Source organism: Silene latifolia, chromosome 3 (assembly GCF_048544455.1).
Source record: "Silene latifolia isolate original U9 population chromosome 3, ASM4854445v1, whole genome shotgun sequence".
Taxonomy (NCBI): domain Eukaryota; kingdom Viridiplantae; phylum Streptophyta; class Magnoliopsida; order Caryophyllales; family Caryophyllaceae; genus Silene; species Silene latifolia.
In genome coordinates this window covers 147071689-147090514 of record NC_133528.1, presented here as the reverse complement: position 1 = coordinate 147090514, position 18826 = coordinate 147071689, and the positions used below count along the sequence as shown (strand labels likewise).

Sequence of the window (18826 nt, the reverse complement as noted above, 5' to 3'; positions counted from 1 at the left end):
GAGTTATCCATGTGGATTATTAGCTTCCTTATGTGCCCTTCATAGAGGAACAATTACCACACGATAGGAAATACGCCGTAATGAAGTTACTTGTTCCGTCTCTAATAATGCCACCACCACCGGCTGGACCCGGGTTCCCTTTCGATGCTCCATCGGTATTCAAGAACACCCACGAATGAGGCGGAGGGAGCCAACGGATGAATATTTCTATGTTAATTGGTTGAGGTTGTGGTATTAGGAAATCATAACGGTCTAGAGCTTGCTTAGTGAACGAAACTTGCTGTAAATGAAGGCTTGGGGTTGAGTCGGGTTGTCATTATCACGGCCAAAGACAATGTTGTTTCTCCATCGCCATATCCACCAACACGTTATTGCAAAATAGAGAGGCCAATCCGCGTCTGATGTCGAGACATTGTTGCTTGCACTTTTGCACAGCCATTCTTTAAAGGAGGAATTATAGAAAGCTTGATTAGAGAAATCGATACCCACCAAATTCCATCATATTCGTATTTATCGATACCGACCAAATTTTTCTATTCAATCCAATTAATATATCTGTCATAACATACAAACAGTTCAAATATCATCTTACACTAGTTTAGTACTCGTGCAAAGTTGCACAGAAATATATAAATATAATATATAAAAAATAGTTTAAAATTGCTACTATTAAAAGTTGCACGAGAATATATAAATATAATATATAAAAAATAGTTTAAAATTGCTACTATCAAAGGAATGTATTAATTTGAATGCACACGTATAGTAATGATTTATACTACATGGGAGATATGTGATTAATAAATAAAAATTGAATATTTTTATAGTGTCGAATCACTATGAAGTATAACCTATCGCAAGTCAGGAAGTGATTTTCTTTAGTCACAACTCCGATAATAATCGTCTATTTTTCGAACTTTTCTCTAATTACCACTGTTATAATAATATATCCATTCGGACGACCATGCTATTTTTTCTTTACAAATTAACATCGTCACCTAAAGATATGTTTAACCCTAGTCATATACTATTTGTACACCAGTGTCATAGTATGTTAATTTCGAGTGTTAAATTTAAATATTCTTACGGAATTTAAGAATGAAAATATGAATAAATAAAGCGTGAATTACGCAAAAATAATCATATACTCACTATGATTTACCAGTAACTTTAATAATCACTTAGTATTCTTTCTTGACCAATTACATTATTTTTTCTCATGTAGTTAAAGGTACTTCCATAATAGAAGAATTGATTATCATTATAATCTCACGATCTTATCATAATTACCCACCGCATAAATTGATTGGCTGCCGATGGGTTTATGAGCAAATAAATAGCGGTTTTCTTAGGCGAGTGGTTTAAAATTATAGAATCAGAATATACAGATTGATAAAATGAGTCAAAGATTTAAATATAAACCATAATAAATAAATCTTTAATCTTTTAGAAAGAAAAAGGTATCGAGGTCAATTTGAAGATGACTTTAACTATGTGCCATATACATCATCAAAGTTATAAAATAAGAAGATATAGATCCAAAGGATAAAAAAATAATAACCAAAATAAGAGCGTGGACAATCAAAATAACTGGAAAAAAAATTCCATTGAAATTATCTCAAAAGAAATAATCAAAATAACCGGAAAAAAAAAAATACAGACAATACCAAATGTAATCTCCAGTACTCTACAGATCGACATTTAGTGAGAAATTCCGTTGACATCCACATCATTTGTCAAATCAGAAAGCTTAGTTTAGTAACGAGTGTAGAATAAACATCAAAATGTAAGTAAAATAATCCTGAAAACGTGATTTGAGTGTATTCGTATTTAGATGGAACGTATGGTAAGTGGGAAGTAATACACGATTAAAACAATTTGCTCCTTTGCGAAAATAACGATTGGGATATATTGTAACACCCCCATCTACTAAGAAACCTTAACAAGACCTTCCCTAGCAGATAAGGGTGTTACCATCTCGGTTGCCCGAGGTATAGTAAATATCAAACGTCAATAAAAGAACAATTAAGTTTATTACAAGTTATCTCAATAAAAGAAAGGTACAACTGATACAAACTATCAACTACGGTGATACTAACCATGCTATGACTCAGTGATCGACTCGTCCCTCCAAGGCACCCAGCTAAGCTCCACATATCAACACCTCCTAAGACTAACTGCTCACCATAATGGATCACGACAGACACAACACAAGAAGAAACACAGACAACACCACACAAGGACAGTAACTGAAGAACAACACAAGACTCTAGATACAACATACACAAACCCAACCCCACTTCCAATTACTCATCACTCCTCTGACTACCCGAAGGTCAAGTCCTGCCAGAATGTCCGTCGCAACAAATATTCCACACCGCCGGTTAGGGACCGCAACCGTTCCCACCTAAGCCCCGCTCATCTTTACCGAGCGAAAACCCGTGTTCCTTAATGTGCACATCCCCTCTTATATCGGGTTCCACAAAGGGCGAATCAAGGGCGTGAAGCCACTCCCGCAAGTGACCCCACTCAACCGAGGACGCACCTCGTGAACCACAGACACATAATAATCAACCAAATTTCACCATCAGCGATACCAAATCCAACTAGACAACATAAACGACATACTAAACAATCAATAGTAATGAGTAGGAAAACCTACCTTTAGCAATCCGCAACAACACTGCATATGACTGTATGACGACAAGCAACCACCATTACCACCTATTACAAACAGTATGACAAACCCTATTACTACCAACACAACCATTACCAAAACTAAGGAAGACGACGATGATGACGACGACTTACCTATACGCAGCGTTCCGACGACAAGATCTCTACCCGACTCATGCTTTCCACTCCCGTAGTGTCTCAAGGCTCAAAGGGTTCCAAGGAATGAAGGTTGGTGAAGGAGAGAGATGTATCGATGATTAGGTTTAAGAGAAATGAAATGAAAACTGATTTTGGGTTCACGACTTCACGATATATATTTTACCGCTGAACTCCACTTACTCGATCGAGTATGGGACTTACTCGGTCGAATGGCCTATACTCGATCGAGTCACATAGCTTTACACGTGTACAGTAAAATATATAGTGGTTCTTCTATTATATTTGTATGTAGATAGATAGATAGATATAGATGTGTATATAAAATAAATTTGTGTTTTTCCTCTGCATTAGGCTTTTGTTTCATTCCAACTATTTCACCCCTAAAATCCCGATAACCGTGTATACACTTAAATTTGAGCCGTTTAGCGGTTTAGGAGTCGTATAGGGTCATATTTATTTTCCTCCTAGTTTTTATACCACGGGTCAGGGGTCGCTTCATAAGTTACCGTATTCGATTTTCAACCCTAATTAAGAAGTATTCATCTTTTTTTTAAGGAGTACCTGGTTTTTGTCCGGGACTCGTTTATCGCGTACCGGTACCCTTAGATGTCCTTTGTTGCTTCTCAAAAATTTTGTAGCTATTTTATCTTACCTGAGGAACCGTCCGTTTGATTTATACACATTTTTAATTTGTTCCGAAACCCTAAAATCTCGAAAATCGTGTATTATGCACTTAAATCCGAGTCGTTTGGGAGGTCGTACCTGGTGATGTTTCTGTTTCTACGAGTTTTTGTACCACGAGTATGGGGTCGTTTCATGCATGAGTTTCCGTATTCGATTTTCAGCCTTAAATAAGAAATATTCATTTATTTTCAAGGAGTACCCGATTTACGGTCATTTTTGTTTATGACCCTAAAATCCGAAATTCGCGTGTTATATATATAAATTTGAGCCATTTAGGAGTTCGTTCAGGTCATGTTTCTTTGCCTCCTAGTTTTTCTACAATGTGTCAGGGGTCACTTTATGAGTTACCGTATTCAATTTTCAGCCCTAAATATGAAGTATTCATCTATTTTTAACGAATACCTGATTTTGGTCTCAGACTCGTTTATCGCGTATCGGCAACCACAAATCTTCTCTGTTTTGTCTCAAAATTTGTGTGACTGCTTTATCTATCCCGAGGAACCGCCCATATGAGTTACAAACATTTTTGTGCCGGGACCCCGAAATCCCAAAAACCGTGTATAACAAACTTAAATTTGAGCCGTTTGAGAGGTCGTACCGGGTTATGTTACATTTCCTCCCATGTTTTTCTACCACATGGCATGTGTCGCATCATGAGTTACCACCGTATTCAATTTTCAGCCATAAATAAAAAGTATTCATCTATTTTTAAGGAGTACCTAATTTTCCTCCGAGACACGTTTATCACGTACTGACACCCTCAAATGTCATCTGTTGCTTCTCAAAATTTGTGTGGCCGCTTTATCAGACCCGAGAAAACCATCCATATGATTTACGTCCATTTTAGTTCCGGGAACCTAAAATTCCGAAAAACGTTTTTTATACACTTAAATTTGAGCCATTTGAGAGGTCGTACCAGGTCGTGTTTTTCTTTTTCTATTAGTTTTTCTATCACGTGTTTGGGCCTCAGACTCCAACTGAAACAACTTACCGTATTAAAATATGATTTATACAAATCAAAGTACAAAGAGAGAGGAATTGGTTTTAATATTATAAGGGACGTGCTAAATCCCGCGCATTTATCCCCCTTATTCCAAAATTACCCCTCTCATTTCTCACTAAAAAAATAATCAAAATCTCGAAATCCCCAACCAAACCCTAGCTTCCCATCTGCCGTTCCACCCGAGTCCCACTAGCCATCCCCATTGACCGACGATGGAGAAGGAGAAGAGGATTGGGTCGATGACGACGAAAGATAGACAACGATGAAGGTTTATTGGGTTCATGTGTGTTAAGGAATGAAAAGGGGATAAGGGGACAAGATCGTTGGCTCCACGATAGGGTTGGGGAAGGGGTTGGCCGACGACGTAGAGTGGTCGTCGGGGTTACGGAATGGGTGGTTGGGGCTGGTGGATGGGTGGTCCGGTATGGATAAGTTGTCGACGGAGAAGCGGTTGTGAAGGTTAAATGGGACACAAATTAATCGAGTATAGTGGATTGGGATGGTCGACGACGCAGGGTCAAGGTGGTCGACGGTCGTCGACGGCGTGTGGATCAGAGTGGTCAGCGATGGTGAGGGGGAAGGTGGGAGGGGTGGTCGGGATGACATGGATATTGGATTTCGATTTTCGTGAAGCTAACATTCTTTTTCTTTCCTTTTTTTTTGATTTTCTTTTTAAATGAAGGGTAACGATGGAAAGAGGGACAAAGTGAAAAAAATCGGCGGGATTTAGCAATTACGTATTATATAATATAGAGTAGAAAATAAAACATACTCAAAATAAAAACGTAAACTATTGACCGAAACAACTAAAAAAGAAAGCTAAATTATTAGCAATTTTGTTTATTTTGTCGGGTAACATGAAATATCTCACCCAAACATAAGCTTCAAGTTGTAGACTTGTAGTGCACATTCTTCTGGTTTCTGTTGAGCTTCCCAAATCCCAATTTCTCTCCAACGGTTGTGTCATCCGACCAACCCACTACATCTTCACAGGTAACTTCATCTAATCTTTTCTTCTTCTTAATTTTCAAATTTTCTTATTTACCCCATCCGTCTTGGTCATTTATTACCTTTGATTAAAATACCGCTTTCAATAAATATAAAAGGTAAACAAATGATTGTGATAGAAAAGAGCATATTCACCAATTTCCAATCAAGCCCATTGTCCCAAAGTATGATAATCTTGCAAAATGAATATAATTTTAGCAAAATTATGATTTTGACCTGTGTGTTAGAGTTAATTGTTATGAGGGTAATTATTAATTTGAATTAAATTGGTCCAAAATGTAATATTTTTCAGTTGTTTTTGTCATTTCTGAGATATTAGGGGTCGGAATTGAAATAGAGGGCTTCTTAAACTTATATGGTGTTTGTGTTAGACTTATATGTTATGTGGGTAGTTACTAATTTTAATGAAATTGGTCCAAAATGCGATCTTTTCCGGTCATTTGTTGTCATTTATGAGATGTGAGTGATTGGAATTGAAATAAAGGGATTGTTATTTTTTTGAATTGATTTGTTTGGTGGTGTATTGCTGAATTAAATTGAAGATTTGAGAGTTTTATGTATGGTTAGAACTTTGGGTGAAAGAAAACTGCAGTATTTGTATGTTGTGTTAGGGTTAGTGAAAATGTGAAATGTCGGATGAATGAAATCTTTGAATCAGGAGGAAAACATTGGTGATTAGAGGTTGTTGTTTTGTTGGGATGGATTTTTTGTACATTTTCTATGAGATTGTGTAGCTAGTAGCTACTACTTTGTATGATTGAAAATTTCATGATAATGCCGGAATTTTTTTGCTAATTTTTCGTTGGTGCTCTTGTGTGTGAGCGTGTGACTAATTTCATTTTAGTGTCATGTTGGGTTATTTGCCGATTTGGTAACACTAAGTCATGGATTTTTCTCACTTTGGTGACCGGAGATATTGAATTGTCAAATTTCATCTAAAGTAAACATAATAAATTGTGAAACTAAATGTTAAAAGTAAATTTTAAGTTGAGTTTTTGCATAATTTTTCAAAAGAGGACTTTATCATGCCTCAAAATATTTGGTTATGTGAAATTTTGGTGCTCTTACAATTTAGGTCACCGATGTGGAAAATGTCTTAAACCTGAGGTCATCAAAGTGGAATTAGGCCAAACATAAGGGCATCAAAGTGCAAATATTCCTATTATCTTTAGAGTATAAATTCACCACCTTTTGATACCAGTGTTTCGGTTATTTATATTTCGTGTTTTTAAGTTCGAAGTAGTATTATGCCATCTATGTTCTTTATTACAGTTCTTGTCTTCTGACCGCTAAGAAATTTTATGCATCCATTATAGGTTACTTTCATGGCAACTGTTCCATGTGGAACGTATATCCCGTACTGTGGTACGCAGTGCAAATCACCTGGAAGTACATATCTTAATGTGTTGTCATCACACTGGTAAGAACACCTCCTGTCCTGAAAAGTACATATTTGATTAGTACATTGTCATGTACGTTTTCTGTTTCCTTAAATCATGAGAGTGGAATTTGGAAGAAAAGTAACTGCGCTGTGTTTTTATTCTTAATATTTGCATTTTGACATAAACATCTTGATAAAAACCTGTGTGTGAGTCGTATGTTCTGGGAATGTTAGAAGGACTCTCTGAATCTTGTAAGAGATTTAACTTCTTCATATGTACGGTTTTGTCTATTTTGCATCTACCGCCAGTTAGAGACTTGTCTTGTTTTTTGTAAAAACATGACTTACCCAGCCCTAATGTTTTGTGAGACGCTTCCTTTCCTTTCATTTTATATAAAAGTTGGTACTAGTGCTCTTTGTGATGCTGTGGGGGAATGATGGAACCTAACACTAATGCTGTGGGGAATGGGGATCAAACCAGTAACCTCCAGGCTGTAGGTTGGGGTCTGGGTCACTCTGGGTTATGGGAGCTCTACCATCTAGTGTTACCACTTGATTTCATATGAGACGGTGTTTACAATTATGTCTTTCTGAAGACGTGAAAGTTCGGTCTCTCTGGCTAGCTATGGAACCTCTCAACGGTTTTAGGTAGAACTTAATCCTCAGAAGGAGATAGTCTTGAAAGAGGGGATTTTTGTTTCTTTACATTAAACTGTCTTTCCTTGTCTCTTACCTGTAAATTTTGGAGGGATAAATTCTAAAAAAGGAAGTACGGTCCAGAAGTTATGGTACAACACCATTTGTGGCAAAGTCAAATTACGGTTCATCTGGATGAGTAGCCTGAATTATTTAACAGCTAATCTGAACTAGAAATTCTCTGAACTTTCCTTTTGGAATTTGGTTATCATGTCATTTGTCAATAAACCGTGATTGAGCCTCCTATCGTCTATTCATGGGTTCCTTTGTCGTTTCCAATAACTTATTCATGCTGCTTATGTTATCAATTATACATATACCTACCCTAGGTCATTTAGGGGCCAAGGCTTTGTTGTTGTCGTATAGATTTTGTATTTTTGATGAGTAAGAGATAGTAGTATTCATTGAAGGACACCAATGGGTGACAGCCATATACAAAAAGACGTCACATGGGTGGCGCACATATACAAAATGAGAACAAAGTTGCATAGTATTCTCATTGAATTTCTAGAATGGATTGGTAAATACGGTGAACTGAAGGGCAACATGATAACACATTGGTAGTTGGATGATTTTCTTTTTAATTGGGGATTTGCGTTTACGTTTCGTGCTATGCATGGCCTAGTATTCTCACTGCCAACAGTTGTCCATTTTTTTTTGAAGTACTCTAATATTAGGAAAAACAATACAAAAGTAGTGAGGATAAAAGTGAATGGGCCACTTACAGCAGGAGAAACGGAAGATTCAAAGAAATAGACTGAAAAGTTCAACTGGGAGATGTGAAAGAAATAGAGAGAGCAAAATTTTCTCTATGCTTAGGAGATAATAGGTAAATCAGGGAACACAAATGAAATGTGTGCTCTATCATTAAAAATTATTATTTTAAATTTACATGTATATTTACTGCCTTACTGCCAAAAATTTGGGCATATGAAGGGTAGTATATAGGCATGGTGTATTAGGCACCGCACCTTGCTCATTTTTCAAGAATTATCCTATTTTTTTAGTTAAATTTTCGAGATTGTCTCACTTTTACCTTATGCCATTATTCATTCGCCTCCGCTGAAATTTTTTGTGCCCCTCAAATCCTGGCTCCACCACTGGTCTCACACACAGATATGATGGAATGGACATAATTATTCAATTTTAACTTTTATGTTTAAAAATTGTTCTTATTGCAGTTTTTCAAGCAATGAGTGCCTGGCATCTGTGCGCTCATCTATATTTTCATCAGATTTCTCTCGTGCAAATTTAATTTCACAGCAACCTAGAAGTACACGTGGATCGAGGAGATCGCATCTCGTTGTCAAAGCTGCAAGGGTTAGAACTCTTTTTTATGTTGTTTCCTTGCATTTTGTAATTTGGGTTCGTACCATTGAGCTAATGTTCTTGTTGGGGATACTTTTTTTCCAATGTCTGCTATGAACATGCAGAACTATTATTCTGTCCTTGGCGTCTCTGAAAGTGCGGCAAAGTCTGATATAAAAAGTGGTGAGTTATATCTTATTTCTGTCAAACTTTGAACTGATTTTTTTGCCATGTATCTGACCTAACGATATGGTTCATTTCCGTTTTATCTGCAGCTTATAGGAAGCTTGCTAGGACTTATCATCCTGATGTCAACAAGTAAGTTGAGGTTCTACCTGCATCGTAATACATCAAACTCCTTTATACTCCATATTGTTTATCTCACACCATTCGGTATTTTCCTACTTCGACATTTTTTGGTCTTTGAGTATCTTTTTGGGCCGAAAGTTTCACATTTTGATGTCCAGCTCTTGACCCTCGTCCAGTATTTTTAGTATGGGCAATAATCATATTTTAGTAGTAGCCCCCTCCCCGCAAGCTTGCATTAGCGTTGTTTCAGAAATTTTGCATTCCAGCATCGTATAGCAGTTATGTGATTTCTGTTGATTAAGTTAAATTTGTGAGAAAATGTCCCTTGTTTTTTAAGTGGTATTTCTTTCATGTTTACTTGTAAAATTTTCTCTCATTTATTCGATTATTTGCTCAAAATTTATGGTTTGTTAATTGGCCCTTACACATTGCAGAGAACCGGGAGCAGAACAAAAATTCAAGGAGATTAGTAATGCCTATGAGGTAAGTTTAATTTTTTTATCTGTTGTGTAAATACTTTCATAAGTGGCAATAGTCTGTTAAAAACATTTACCCATAACTGCAGATCTTATCAGATGACAAGAAGCGTTCCATGTATGATAGATACGGAGAGGATGGTCTAAACGATGGTCCAAGCATGGCGGTATTTTCTCAGCAACATATATTGTTTAGTTATACATACTATATGCCGATCTCTTAGATTTGACATTCCGTTATTTTAGGGCTATGGCAGTAGCATCTTTGATGAATTACTTAGAAACTTCGATGGCATGGGCATGGGAGGAAGTTTCAGAAACGGATTTTCAGAAGGCGAAAACTTGCTTTATACTCTTCGCCTGGATTTCAAAGAGGCGGTGTTTGGAGTGAAAAAGACTATCGAGATTACACGGCTCGAGGATTGTCCCACTTGTGAAGGCTCCGGGGCAAAGCCGGGAACTAAATCCTACGTTTGCCGATCTTGTAACGGCCAAGGTCAGGTGGTCTCGTCAATGCGAACTCCTTTCGGCATTGTTCAGCAGACAATAACTTGCCCCGACTGTAACGGAATGGGTGAGAGTCAAACTCCATGTAATAAATGTCGAGGTGACGGGCGTGTAAAAAAATCCAAGTCACTTGACCTAAAAATTCCTGCTGGAGTCGATACTGGAAACCAAATAAGGTGCCAATCAGAGGGAAACTCCGGCAAACGAGGTGGGCCACCCGGCGACCTATTTGTAGCCATTGAGGTTCTTGAGGACCCTGTTTTAAGGAGGGATGGCAATAATATTCTTTACACCTGCAAGGTCTCTTATCTTGATGCGATCCTAGGGACGGTCTTGAAAGTCCCAACAGTAGATGGGATGAGCGACCTTAAGCTGCCACCCGGCACCCAGCCAAATACAACATTAGTGATGTCGAAAAAAGGTGTTCCCGTCATTAATAAGCGGAATAAGAGAGGGGATCAGCTGGTAAAAGTGCAGGTAGAAATTCCTGCGCGACTTGACAGTGAAGAGCAGAAGCTTATTGAAGAGCTTGTCAACATAAGCAAGGCTAAAGCTTCGAGCAAAGCAAGATCGAGTTCACCCTCAAAGATATAGAAAACATTAAATGATTTTTTTGGTATTTCCACTTAGACTAGCATTTTGCAGATGTAGTTTTAGTAGTTATTTCGTCGATAAAAATCATCAGCCCAATTAAATATGATTCCAGTGTAACTGTAATTTTTTTTACGCTACTGGTAGTCCGCTGCGTACTTGAGTGTACTGAAGTTTTGGCTTAGTAGACCACATGTATGAATGAATCGCTCACTTTCAATGTAAACGTTTACAGTGAAGATATGTATACAGTTATACACATTTTCAGTTTGCTTCTGATTTATTTTTGTGACGGTTTTGTGTTTGTATTTTGTGACAATTTACTATTGGCAGCAAAACAGTTGCAGGTATATGTGGATTTCTGTTCTCGTTGAGGCGAGCTTAGCCAACCAAGGCCAAAATACCCGCGTTTTCTGATGTAGTTGTCCATATGACAGGGACTTGTTTTGAGGGATACAAGGCACTCAAGCATTTTTTTGCATTCTCGCGCCTAAACCTAAGGCAGTGAATTCATTCGACCTTGTAGTTGACACGTATCCGACATCCGTACTTCATTTTGTATGAGCCATTTTTGGTCAGGGAGGAGAAGGGTTTTTTTTACTGAATCAGTTTGTCGCCATTCATCAGTCAGGCGGCTCGTAGCTAGCACAACAATTAGCATGTGAAGAAGCATCATCGTCATCTGGTACCGCAAAAGGTAACCAATTAAGGCATTGTAAGAATGCTGTATGCTCGTATGTGCACGGCCTTAGCTCTGTCAACAAGCAGAGGCTGAGTAATTTTTATTGAAGATTTTGCCGCGAAGAACAAGCAACAATAAGCGGAGACCAAAAAAAAAATACTAATTTGTCCTCTACAGAAATAAACACCCCGACGTTGCCTTAATAGTTAATAGTATACTTACTGTAATAATATTACACTGACAAAGTGAACTCAATAAGAAAAAAAAAAAAAAAAAGTAAAAGCGCCTTTTGTTTTGGCTGATGGCAGTAAGTAACAGAGCAGTAAGAAAACACGCTAAAATCTGTAAGAAAACAGCTGAACTTACGCATCTAAGCAAACAAGGAGAGTTCAATGTACGTTTTCTAAGCAAACATGGAGAGTTCAACGTACGTTCTCTAGTGGACTAATAGAACATGGACATACATGGCCAGTCAGGGTATCTTTCTTACGAATCAGAATCCCAGTCCGTACTGTCAGATTCTTCATCACTATATTCTGATGATGCATCCTGTACCTTCAAAAGAGATCAAGAAACATATCCTGTGAGATTCTTATCTTTCTAATTCGAGAAACATAAGGAAAATATGCAATGAAAATAAGACTAGATGCAATGTATGTAAGGGTTTGACGTACACAACATTTCCCTTAACCGAAAACAGGACATATGTCATAAATCATGAAGAATGAAATGCAGAGAGTTATACGGACCAATTTGGTTCTTTATATGAATATCTCAAAGCCAAAAGCACGATACATCCAAAATTATAGCTCAACTAGGAAAAAATAATTTTCATCTGTATATCAATGACACTGTCTGTAATACTAATGACTAATGAGCCTTAATAAAAATAAAATAAAAAATAAAAAAAGGATCACAAGATATTAGTTAATGAAACCTTCAAGAAGTTTGACTGTGTGCCATCCAAAGATTACATGTTTGTGCAGAAGTGACTCAGATGCATGAATCGTTATAGAACAAGGAAATTCCAACAACAACAACATCAGAGCCTTAATCCCAAAATGATTTGGGGTCGGCTGACACGAATCATCCTTTAGAACCGTCCATGGGTGAACGCACACCTCAAAATGCGAAAAAAAATAGAAAAGAAAAATTGAAAAACAAAAGGGGAGTGATTGTTATTCAAAATAGAGCAGTTACCATGTGTAATGGCAGGTAAACGAATGATTAATAGATATAGGATGCAGAAAAAATTTATGAAACAAAGGTGATACCTGTCTATTTGCACCATTGAAGCCTGGGAAGATAGCTGGTTTAGGCGTATGATGAGCTTGTGGATTATTCAGCATTGCGCCATACTTCGTCAGCAAAGAAGTAACTTGTTGAAGTTGCACTTGCACCCCTTCTATCTGCTTGGACTGCATTTGTAACTGTTGAGATTGCATTTGCAATTGCCGAGATTGCATCTTGATTTGGCCTTGCATGAGTTGATTGGTCTCACCCAAGGCCGTCACTGCAAAATTCAACCTCTCCACTTCCGCAGAAGAATCAGGAGGAAAGTACCCACTATTCTTCCTCTCTGATCCCATTCGAAACATCTTTTTCTTTGAGCTTCCGAATTCTGCTTTAATTCCCAGTTCTCCATACCCTCGCTTCCTTGATTCTGCTTCAGTCCTAAACACTTTATTTCCAGTGACACCAAACCCATACCCGAGTGGCCGCTGATACTCATCTGAATACATAAGCTCATTAAAAACTTGATTCTCAACTGCTGTTGTACGGTGTGAAGATGTGGAACCACGTTGAGCAATCAGAGCAGCAGCAGTATCCTAGTAGTGCCATGAAAAACATTCACTTAATTTGTCACATATTTTATATATGTTCAATAGGAAGTATACTTTTATCTCCTCAAGTACTACTCGCTCCATTCATCTGGATTCACAAAATTTTACTTTTTGGGTCATTCAAACCCATTACCAACCTTAAATTCAACTTTTGGGTGAATTTTATTTCTTAAAAGACAAATATATATATTGAAGCATGGGTTTCCACCGTCAATCTACTTGCTTTTAATACGCCCTCCATCTACTTGACATATAGCCTTTTCTACTCGCCATTTCTTCAGACTTGTGTCATGTGAAAACCCAGAAAATACAAATGAAGTGCATATATGGTTACGACTCGGAAAATGGTTAATATCTACAAGAATGTTTTTACAAACACACTGTGAAATGGACATTAGCTGTTTCAATCCTCTGATTTACAAGTTATTTATTATCATTGTTTAATGAACTTCCACTTCAAGAAATGACAGGATAACAGAAACCTTCAAATTGCAGAAGTCCCTTATTTTTCTTCCTTGTATTTGATTTTTTTTTTTTTTTTTTACAGACTAAAACATAAACCATGCAAGAAGTAATTAGTTGATCTAATTCTGTACCGCAAATTCTTTGGATGTGTTTTCCACGAAAGTCCCATCTTTTCTCTGATGAGTTTCAAGAAACCACTCCAAAGCTCCTGGCTCCCTCCCATGTGTTTTCTCCTGCAGTTATACCAGCAAATTAAATAAACTGGCAATATTATTAAAAAACAGTCAGTGTCTAACTACGTATATGGTTAATATAGCAACATTAATCTTACAAATTCATCTCTTCTGCGAGCATAGCTCTTTGAACCTGTAACGTGCAGATGTGTTTGAGCAGCTCGTGCTGCCTTTCCTTTTGTGGATAGCATCTGTACAATGACAATTCATAATCAAGAAAAAAAAAAGAAAGAAGGGCAGATTGCAGAGTTAATGTCACTTTTACAATCCATACCCAAGCAACACTTAACAGACAAACAATCCACAATCCCGAAGATAATGAATAGCCAGAAGAACCAAAACAGAGATGACAAACAGAGCTAGCAATTTGCCCATAACAAAGTTTAACCAAAAAGGATTAAAAGCGGCAATTGGTACCTTACACTTATCCGAAAACCAGTACTGCACAAGTTTTACCCACTGGCTTGGAGGTATACCTTTTGGTACAGTGCTAGCAATTTCCTCTTGTGTTTTATCGGGTTTTTTATACTGTAATTTAAGATCGTGCTTATAATTCTTCCATTTGTTCCCAAGATGTCTCAGTATGCATTTGTCAATCTCCGGTCGGTCAGGAAGCACAAACTTTTCCTAAAATAACATTCCAACATTAAAAAACACAACGCAAATTGGCAATAAGATGTTAGGATTTAGGAATGTCTAATTAGAGAAACTTACCCGAAGTAAAGATATAATGTTGACTTTACAATTTTTATCCACCCTTCGCCAGTTTGCTTCACCAACTGGACAGAGCTCACAATTCTTTGCTAGGTCTCCAAGGAACCTGATAAGCACATGTCCTCCCTTTCTCACTGGTTGGTCTAACGAATTAAAGGGAACTACAAACCTCACTCCCGGACGGAGAGACCAGACATGTCGAGGACCTATGCTTCCACCCTTTTTCCCACGTTTGCCCTCAGAATCTGTTCAAAAGATTCATAATGAAAGAGAAGTCAATCATCAAATTACAAATCACACAAAAAAGATAAAAGTATCTATATTAGAGACGTACCTTATGAGGCAATGCTGTGCTTAATCTAGACACGATGCAATTAACATAGCAACATCTTACATACACAACATCATCCAAATACGAAAAAAGAAAAATTCAAGCAGACTATGGGATGATATCAAAAACTTGCGTGAAGGGTAAAATCGTGGTTCCATGACAGCTTAGTGAGCAGCAAAAGAACAGTATAGGCCTAATGGGGAAGACATCAGGATTCAAGAGCGAAAATGATACCTGCTACCATATTCTAAAACGGTTAAATATTGCTATTTATTCCGACAAACTAAAAGCAAGATCATATTTGAAACTAAACTTCACTACTCACAGCAACCAAGGAGAGGCCAACTATCTCCAACATTGATTCTCGGAATTTCAAACAAAAGAAATAATTCATCACAACAGCAAAAGATTCATCACAACTATAAAATTTCCCTTTTTGACAAATTCATCAGACTGCAACATTTCTTATAAGTTATATCACCAACATTATCTAGAACACATTCAGCATACAATATGGCACTGTATTATCTAGCAAATCAAATTCATTTCCTTCAAGTATCAAAGATGGACATTTCTTTTGCAGCGTAGAATTTTTTTAAAATACATTACCCAGTATAGTGCCATTCATCTAGACAAAGGTAAAAAGAAAAAAAAGAGAGAGCATTACCCCTCATCTCCACCTCCTCCATATCATCAAATTGTATGTCATTACTCCATTCAGAAATGTTTGAACCACGACTTTGTGAGAATCCATGCTGGCCAGGTTGTCTATAAATCTCCTCCTCCTCCTCTTCCTCATCATCATCAAGTTCCAAGTCATTATCCCATTCAGAAGGATTTTGTTGTCGAGGTTCTGATAATCCATGCAGCGATAGTTTTCCATCATTCTCATGAACCCGATTTTGAAGTCTTTGCAAGCGACTAGGTTGGTCTAGGGATTCCGCATGAAAAGTCAGACTTGGTGGCGGTGTAAGGGATGGTCTCCCAACTGATCCCTTCTGATTGCGTCTCACATCATTTCTCCCATTAGATGTAACTTGTACAGGCTCGGTCATTAAAGGATCACTTGTCCAAACATTGCCAGCAGAACCAATCTCGGTTTCTTCAGCTTGACCATCTTGGTTAGGCTGGTCATCATTACGCTGGGAACGAAATGACCATCTGTTTGAGGCCTTGGGAAGTTGAGAATCATTGACCAAAGGTTGACTTAGTGAAGGAGTCACAGACTGTTTTTTCCCCGCATTTCTTTTGTTAGACCTATTATCACCTGCCAGAAGGCCCACTACTGTGGCTGTGGCTTGTGATGGTTGAGTTGTTTCGGTATGGGCCACATCGGGATTTTTACCTTGTGGAGTATCCTCACCTTGGTCACCAATAGCAGAAACATCACGAATCACCTGTGAAACGACATCCTGGAGCGTCTCACTTGTTGTATCTTTACCTCGAGAAACTTGTGTGAGCTTAGACCGTTTACTCCGAAAACTCATGATATAAATTCAGGTGCTATGTATCTGCTGAACAATCGCCAACTTTATTAAATTATCCAGAAAGTTGAAACTGCCAATATATTCACTTCCTACACAATTAAATGAAAAGTTCATTCTTTTTACAAACCGCCATCCTGCAAACTGCTAGCAACTGATATGCAAACACTCACAAACAGTAAGTCGTATGTAAAACCGTTTTCCATGTATAACCATAAATCAAAGAAGCACACACACTCACTGGTGGATCTAGGGGGGAAGGCTAGCAAGCTTAGCTAGGGCACTCGTCCCCGTGAACAATGTAAACTTTTTGATCTAAGCTAAAAGTTTCGATTTTTTTTCCTAGTATACCTTACCTCATTAGTAGTTCGCCCCCCAGCGAAAAATTCTGGCTCCGCAAGCAGCAAATATCCATACCATAAATTGTGTAAAAACAATTTATAAAGCAAGTTAAGTCAATTAGCATGTATTTCAAGACACTAATTGTGTAAACACAAAATCTCATTAGAGACGGCAACTATCCGTCTATAACTAAAGCCGGGTCAAATAACATACCACATTACGCACAAGACAAACAACAACTTGCGTGGCGGCCCCCAAAAATATCACCACTTTAAAGGTATTTGACCCGTCTCTTGCTATAGACGGATATTATCCGTCTATAACAAGACTTGCTGGTGTGTAAAACCGCTTCACACAAGCGAGTTAAAAAACACTCTAGTACTATATTTCTGCAAATGCAACACATTGCTACACACAAATTAACAATTTAAACACTCCGAACATTCATCTAAACAATTCCAAATCCTCAATCAATCCATTAAACTAAAACTAAACACTTTACCTTTAAAAATCGAAACTTGATTAGCTTAAAACCATTCTAGTAGACTAATTCCAGTACAAATCCATGGATTTCGATATTAAAATCAAGCATATACTAATTAAAACAGAAAACCCTAATTTTGGAAAGTGTCGGATACCTTAAAGCTTAATTACGACGCTTTGACAAGAGGTTGCAAAACGCAGGAAAATGACTGCCGAGAAACTCGTCAATGGCGGCGAGCAGGCAAGTAATAACGGCTAATATCTCTCCTGATTCATCTTCGTGAAAAATGAAAACGTCAGATGTACCGTCGTTTTGTATTTTTGTTAGACGGTTTGTTTAGCGACGGTAATGTTAAAGAGTTCACTGTTGTGACTTATGATTTTTACTAGCGCTTATAACCGCCGCGTTATTGGTGACAATTTAGACCTGGTAAATGGGTCAGACGTACGGGTTTGGGTCGGCAAATTTTAGGTTTTGATAGCCTTGTTTGGGTCGACGGATATTTTGGATCGAGTCAACTATTATCGAGTAATTCATGTATAATAAGGAGTTTGCAACAATAAACATCCGGGTCAGATTAAAGTGGATCGGGTAGTTTGGGTTTCAGACCAAGCTCGGGTCTTGAGTTCGGATGTCGGGTACGAGTCGGGTTATTCGGGTCGGATCAATTTTGCCAGGTCTAGTGCTAACAAATACGTACCCATAGTCTCATATCTAGATGTTGCAAAGCTAACCCGACCTAAATGGCCCGATTATGACTTCAATCCGAATTAACTCGACCCGATCCAAACTCAGCCTGAACTTTGACTGTCTCCTTGTTGATCCGATCTGAGGTGACCCGACCTAACCAGAGCCCAAACCGATTTCGAACCCTTACCCAAGCCCACTAACAATGAGATCCTTGCATTCTTGGCAAATCCCGGAGCTTGAAAGGTCGGATTTTACCTTTCTTGATACCTTTGTGATCCTTGCGTCGAGGGTAAGACCTACGTACCGTTTTTATAATGTTTCCTTAAAATTGGTTAAACCCTAATATTGGGATTTGGGGGTTTTGTTGTTTTGTATGATTGGTAGTGATTATATGTTTGTATGTTAGGAGGAGGATTCGTAGAGGAAGCGTTTTGATATCAGCTGTGAGATCGTCTGATTGTGTTGTGCTTTCCAAGTAGGGTTTCCCTACTCAGTATTAGTCCCATAATGCATTGTTGGTGTTGTGTAATTGCCGACCATTATCGTATTGGTTTTATGACGGTTGTTGATTGATTGCTGTTGATGGTTGTGATTGTTTGTCTCTGGTTCTCGAGATGCGTTCTCGGCTGAGTGGAGTCACTTGCGGGAGTGGCTTCACGCCCTAGTTTCGCCCTCCGTAGAACCCGCCACGGGAGGGGATGTGCACATTAATGGGACAGGGTTATCGCTCGGTATGATGAGCGGGGATTTGGTGGGTAC

General features: G+C 38.0%; 2 protein-coding genes across 5 annotated transcripts; one reads left to right on the top strand and one right to left on the bottom strand.

Moving 5' to 3' along the window:
• Positions 1-5376: 5376 nt before the first annotated feature.
• Positions 5377-11074, top strand: LOC141648350 (chaperone protein dnaJ A6, chloroplastic-like). Its single transcript, XM_074456914.1, has 8 exons — positions 5377-5515; positions 6847-6950; positions 8789-8927; positions 9041-9098; positions 9191-9233; positions 9659-9707; positions 9790-9867; positions 9947-11074. Exons 2-8 carry the CDS (start codon positions 6856-6858, stop codon positions 10799-10801), a joined length of 1317 nt encoding a protein of 438 aa, XP_074313015.1. The 5' UTR covers positions 5377-5515; positions 6847-6855; the 3' UTR covers positions 10802-11074.
• Positions 11075-11624: 550 nt separating this feature from the next.
• LOC141648349 (uncharacterized) lies at positions 11625-17780 on the bottom strand. 4 transcript variants are annotated; one of them, XM_074456909.1, is made up of 8 exons: positions 17532-17780; positions 15735-16578; positions 14737-14981; positions 14440-14649; positions 14121-14213; positions 13921-14022; positions 12755-13309; positions 11625-12035 (listed from the first exon to the last, which is right to left on the bottom strand). In XM_074456909.1, exons 2-8 carry the CDS (start codon positions 16552-16554, stop codon positions 11967-11969), a joined length of 2094 nt encoding a protein of 697 aa, XP_074313010.1. In that variant the 5' UTR covers positions 16555-16578; positions 17532-17780; the 3' UTR covers positions 11625-11966. The 4 variants fall into 4 exon arrangements, with proteins under 4 accessions (XP_074313010.1, XP_074313014.1, XP_074313011.1 ...); XM_074456913.1 differs by having other exon boundaries at positions 11625-12029; positions 17532-17738; XM_074456910.1 differs by having other exon boundaries at positions 15735-16581; positions 17532-17732.
• Positions 17781-18826: the final 1046 nt, after the last annotated feature.

What these genes read in the sequence shown, in the direction of transcription:
- LOC141648350 (XM_074456914.1), top strand. Translation starts at nt 6,856, where the DNA reads ATGGCAACTGTTCCATGTGGAACGTATATCCCGTACTGTGGTACGCAG. An exon ending in AAAGTCTGATATAAAAAGTG is followed by an intron (nt 9,099 to 9,190) that starts GTGAGTTATATC and finishes TTTTATCTGCAG; the next exon opens with CTTATAGGAAGCTTGCTAGG. An exon ending in TATCATCCTGATGTCAACAA is followed by an intron (nt 9,234 to 9,658) that starts GTAAGTTGAGGT and finishes TACACATTGCAG; the next exon opens with AGAACCGGGAGCAGAACAAA.
- LOC141648349 (XM_074456909.1), bottom strand. Translation starts at nt 16,554, where the DNA reads ATGAGTTTTCGGAGTAAACGGTCTAAGCTCACACAAGTTTCTCGAGGT. An exon ending in GGAGGAGGTGGAGATGAGGG is followed by an intron (nt 14,982 to 15,734) that starts GTAATGCTCTCT and finishes TCTTTTGAACAG; the next exon opens with ATTCTGAGGGCAAACGTGGG. An exon ending in GGTTTTCGGATAAGTGTAAG is followed by an intron (nt 14,214 to 14,439) that starts GTACCAATTGCC and finishes GTCATTGTACAG; the next exon opens with ATGCTATCCACAAAAGGAAA.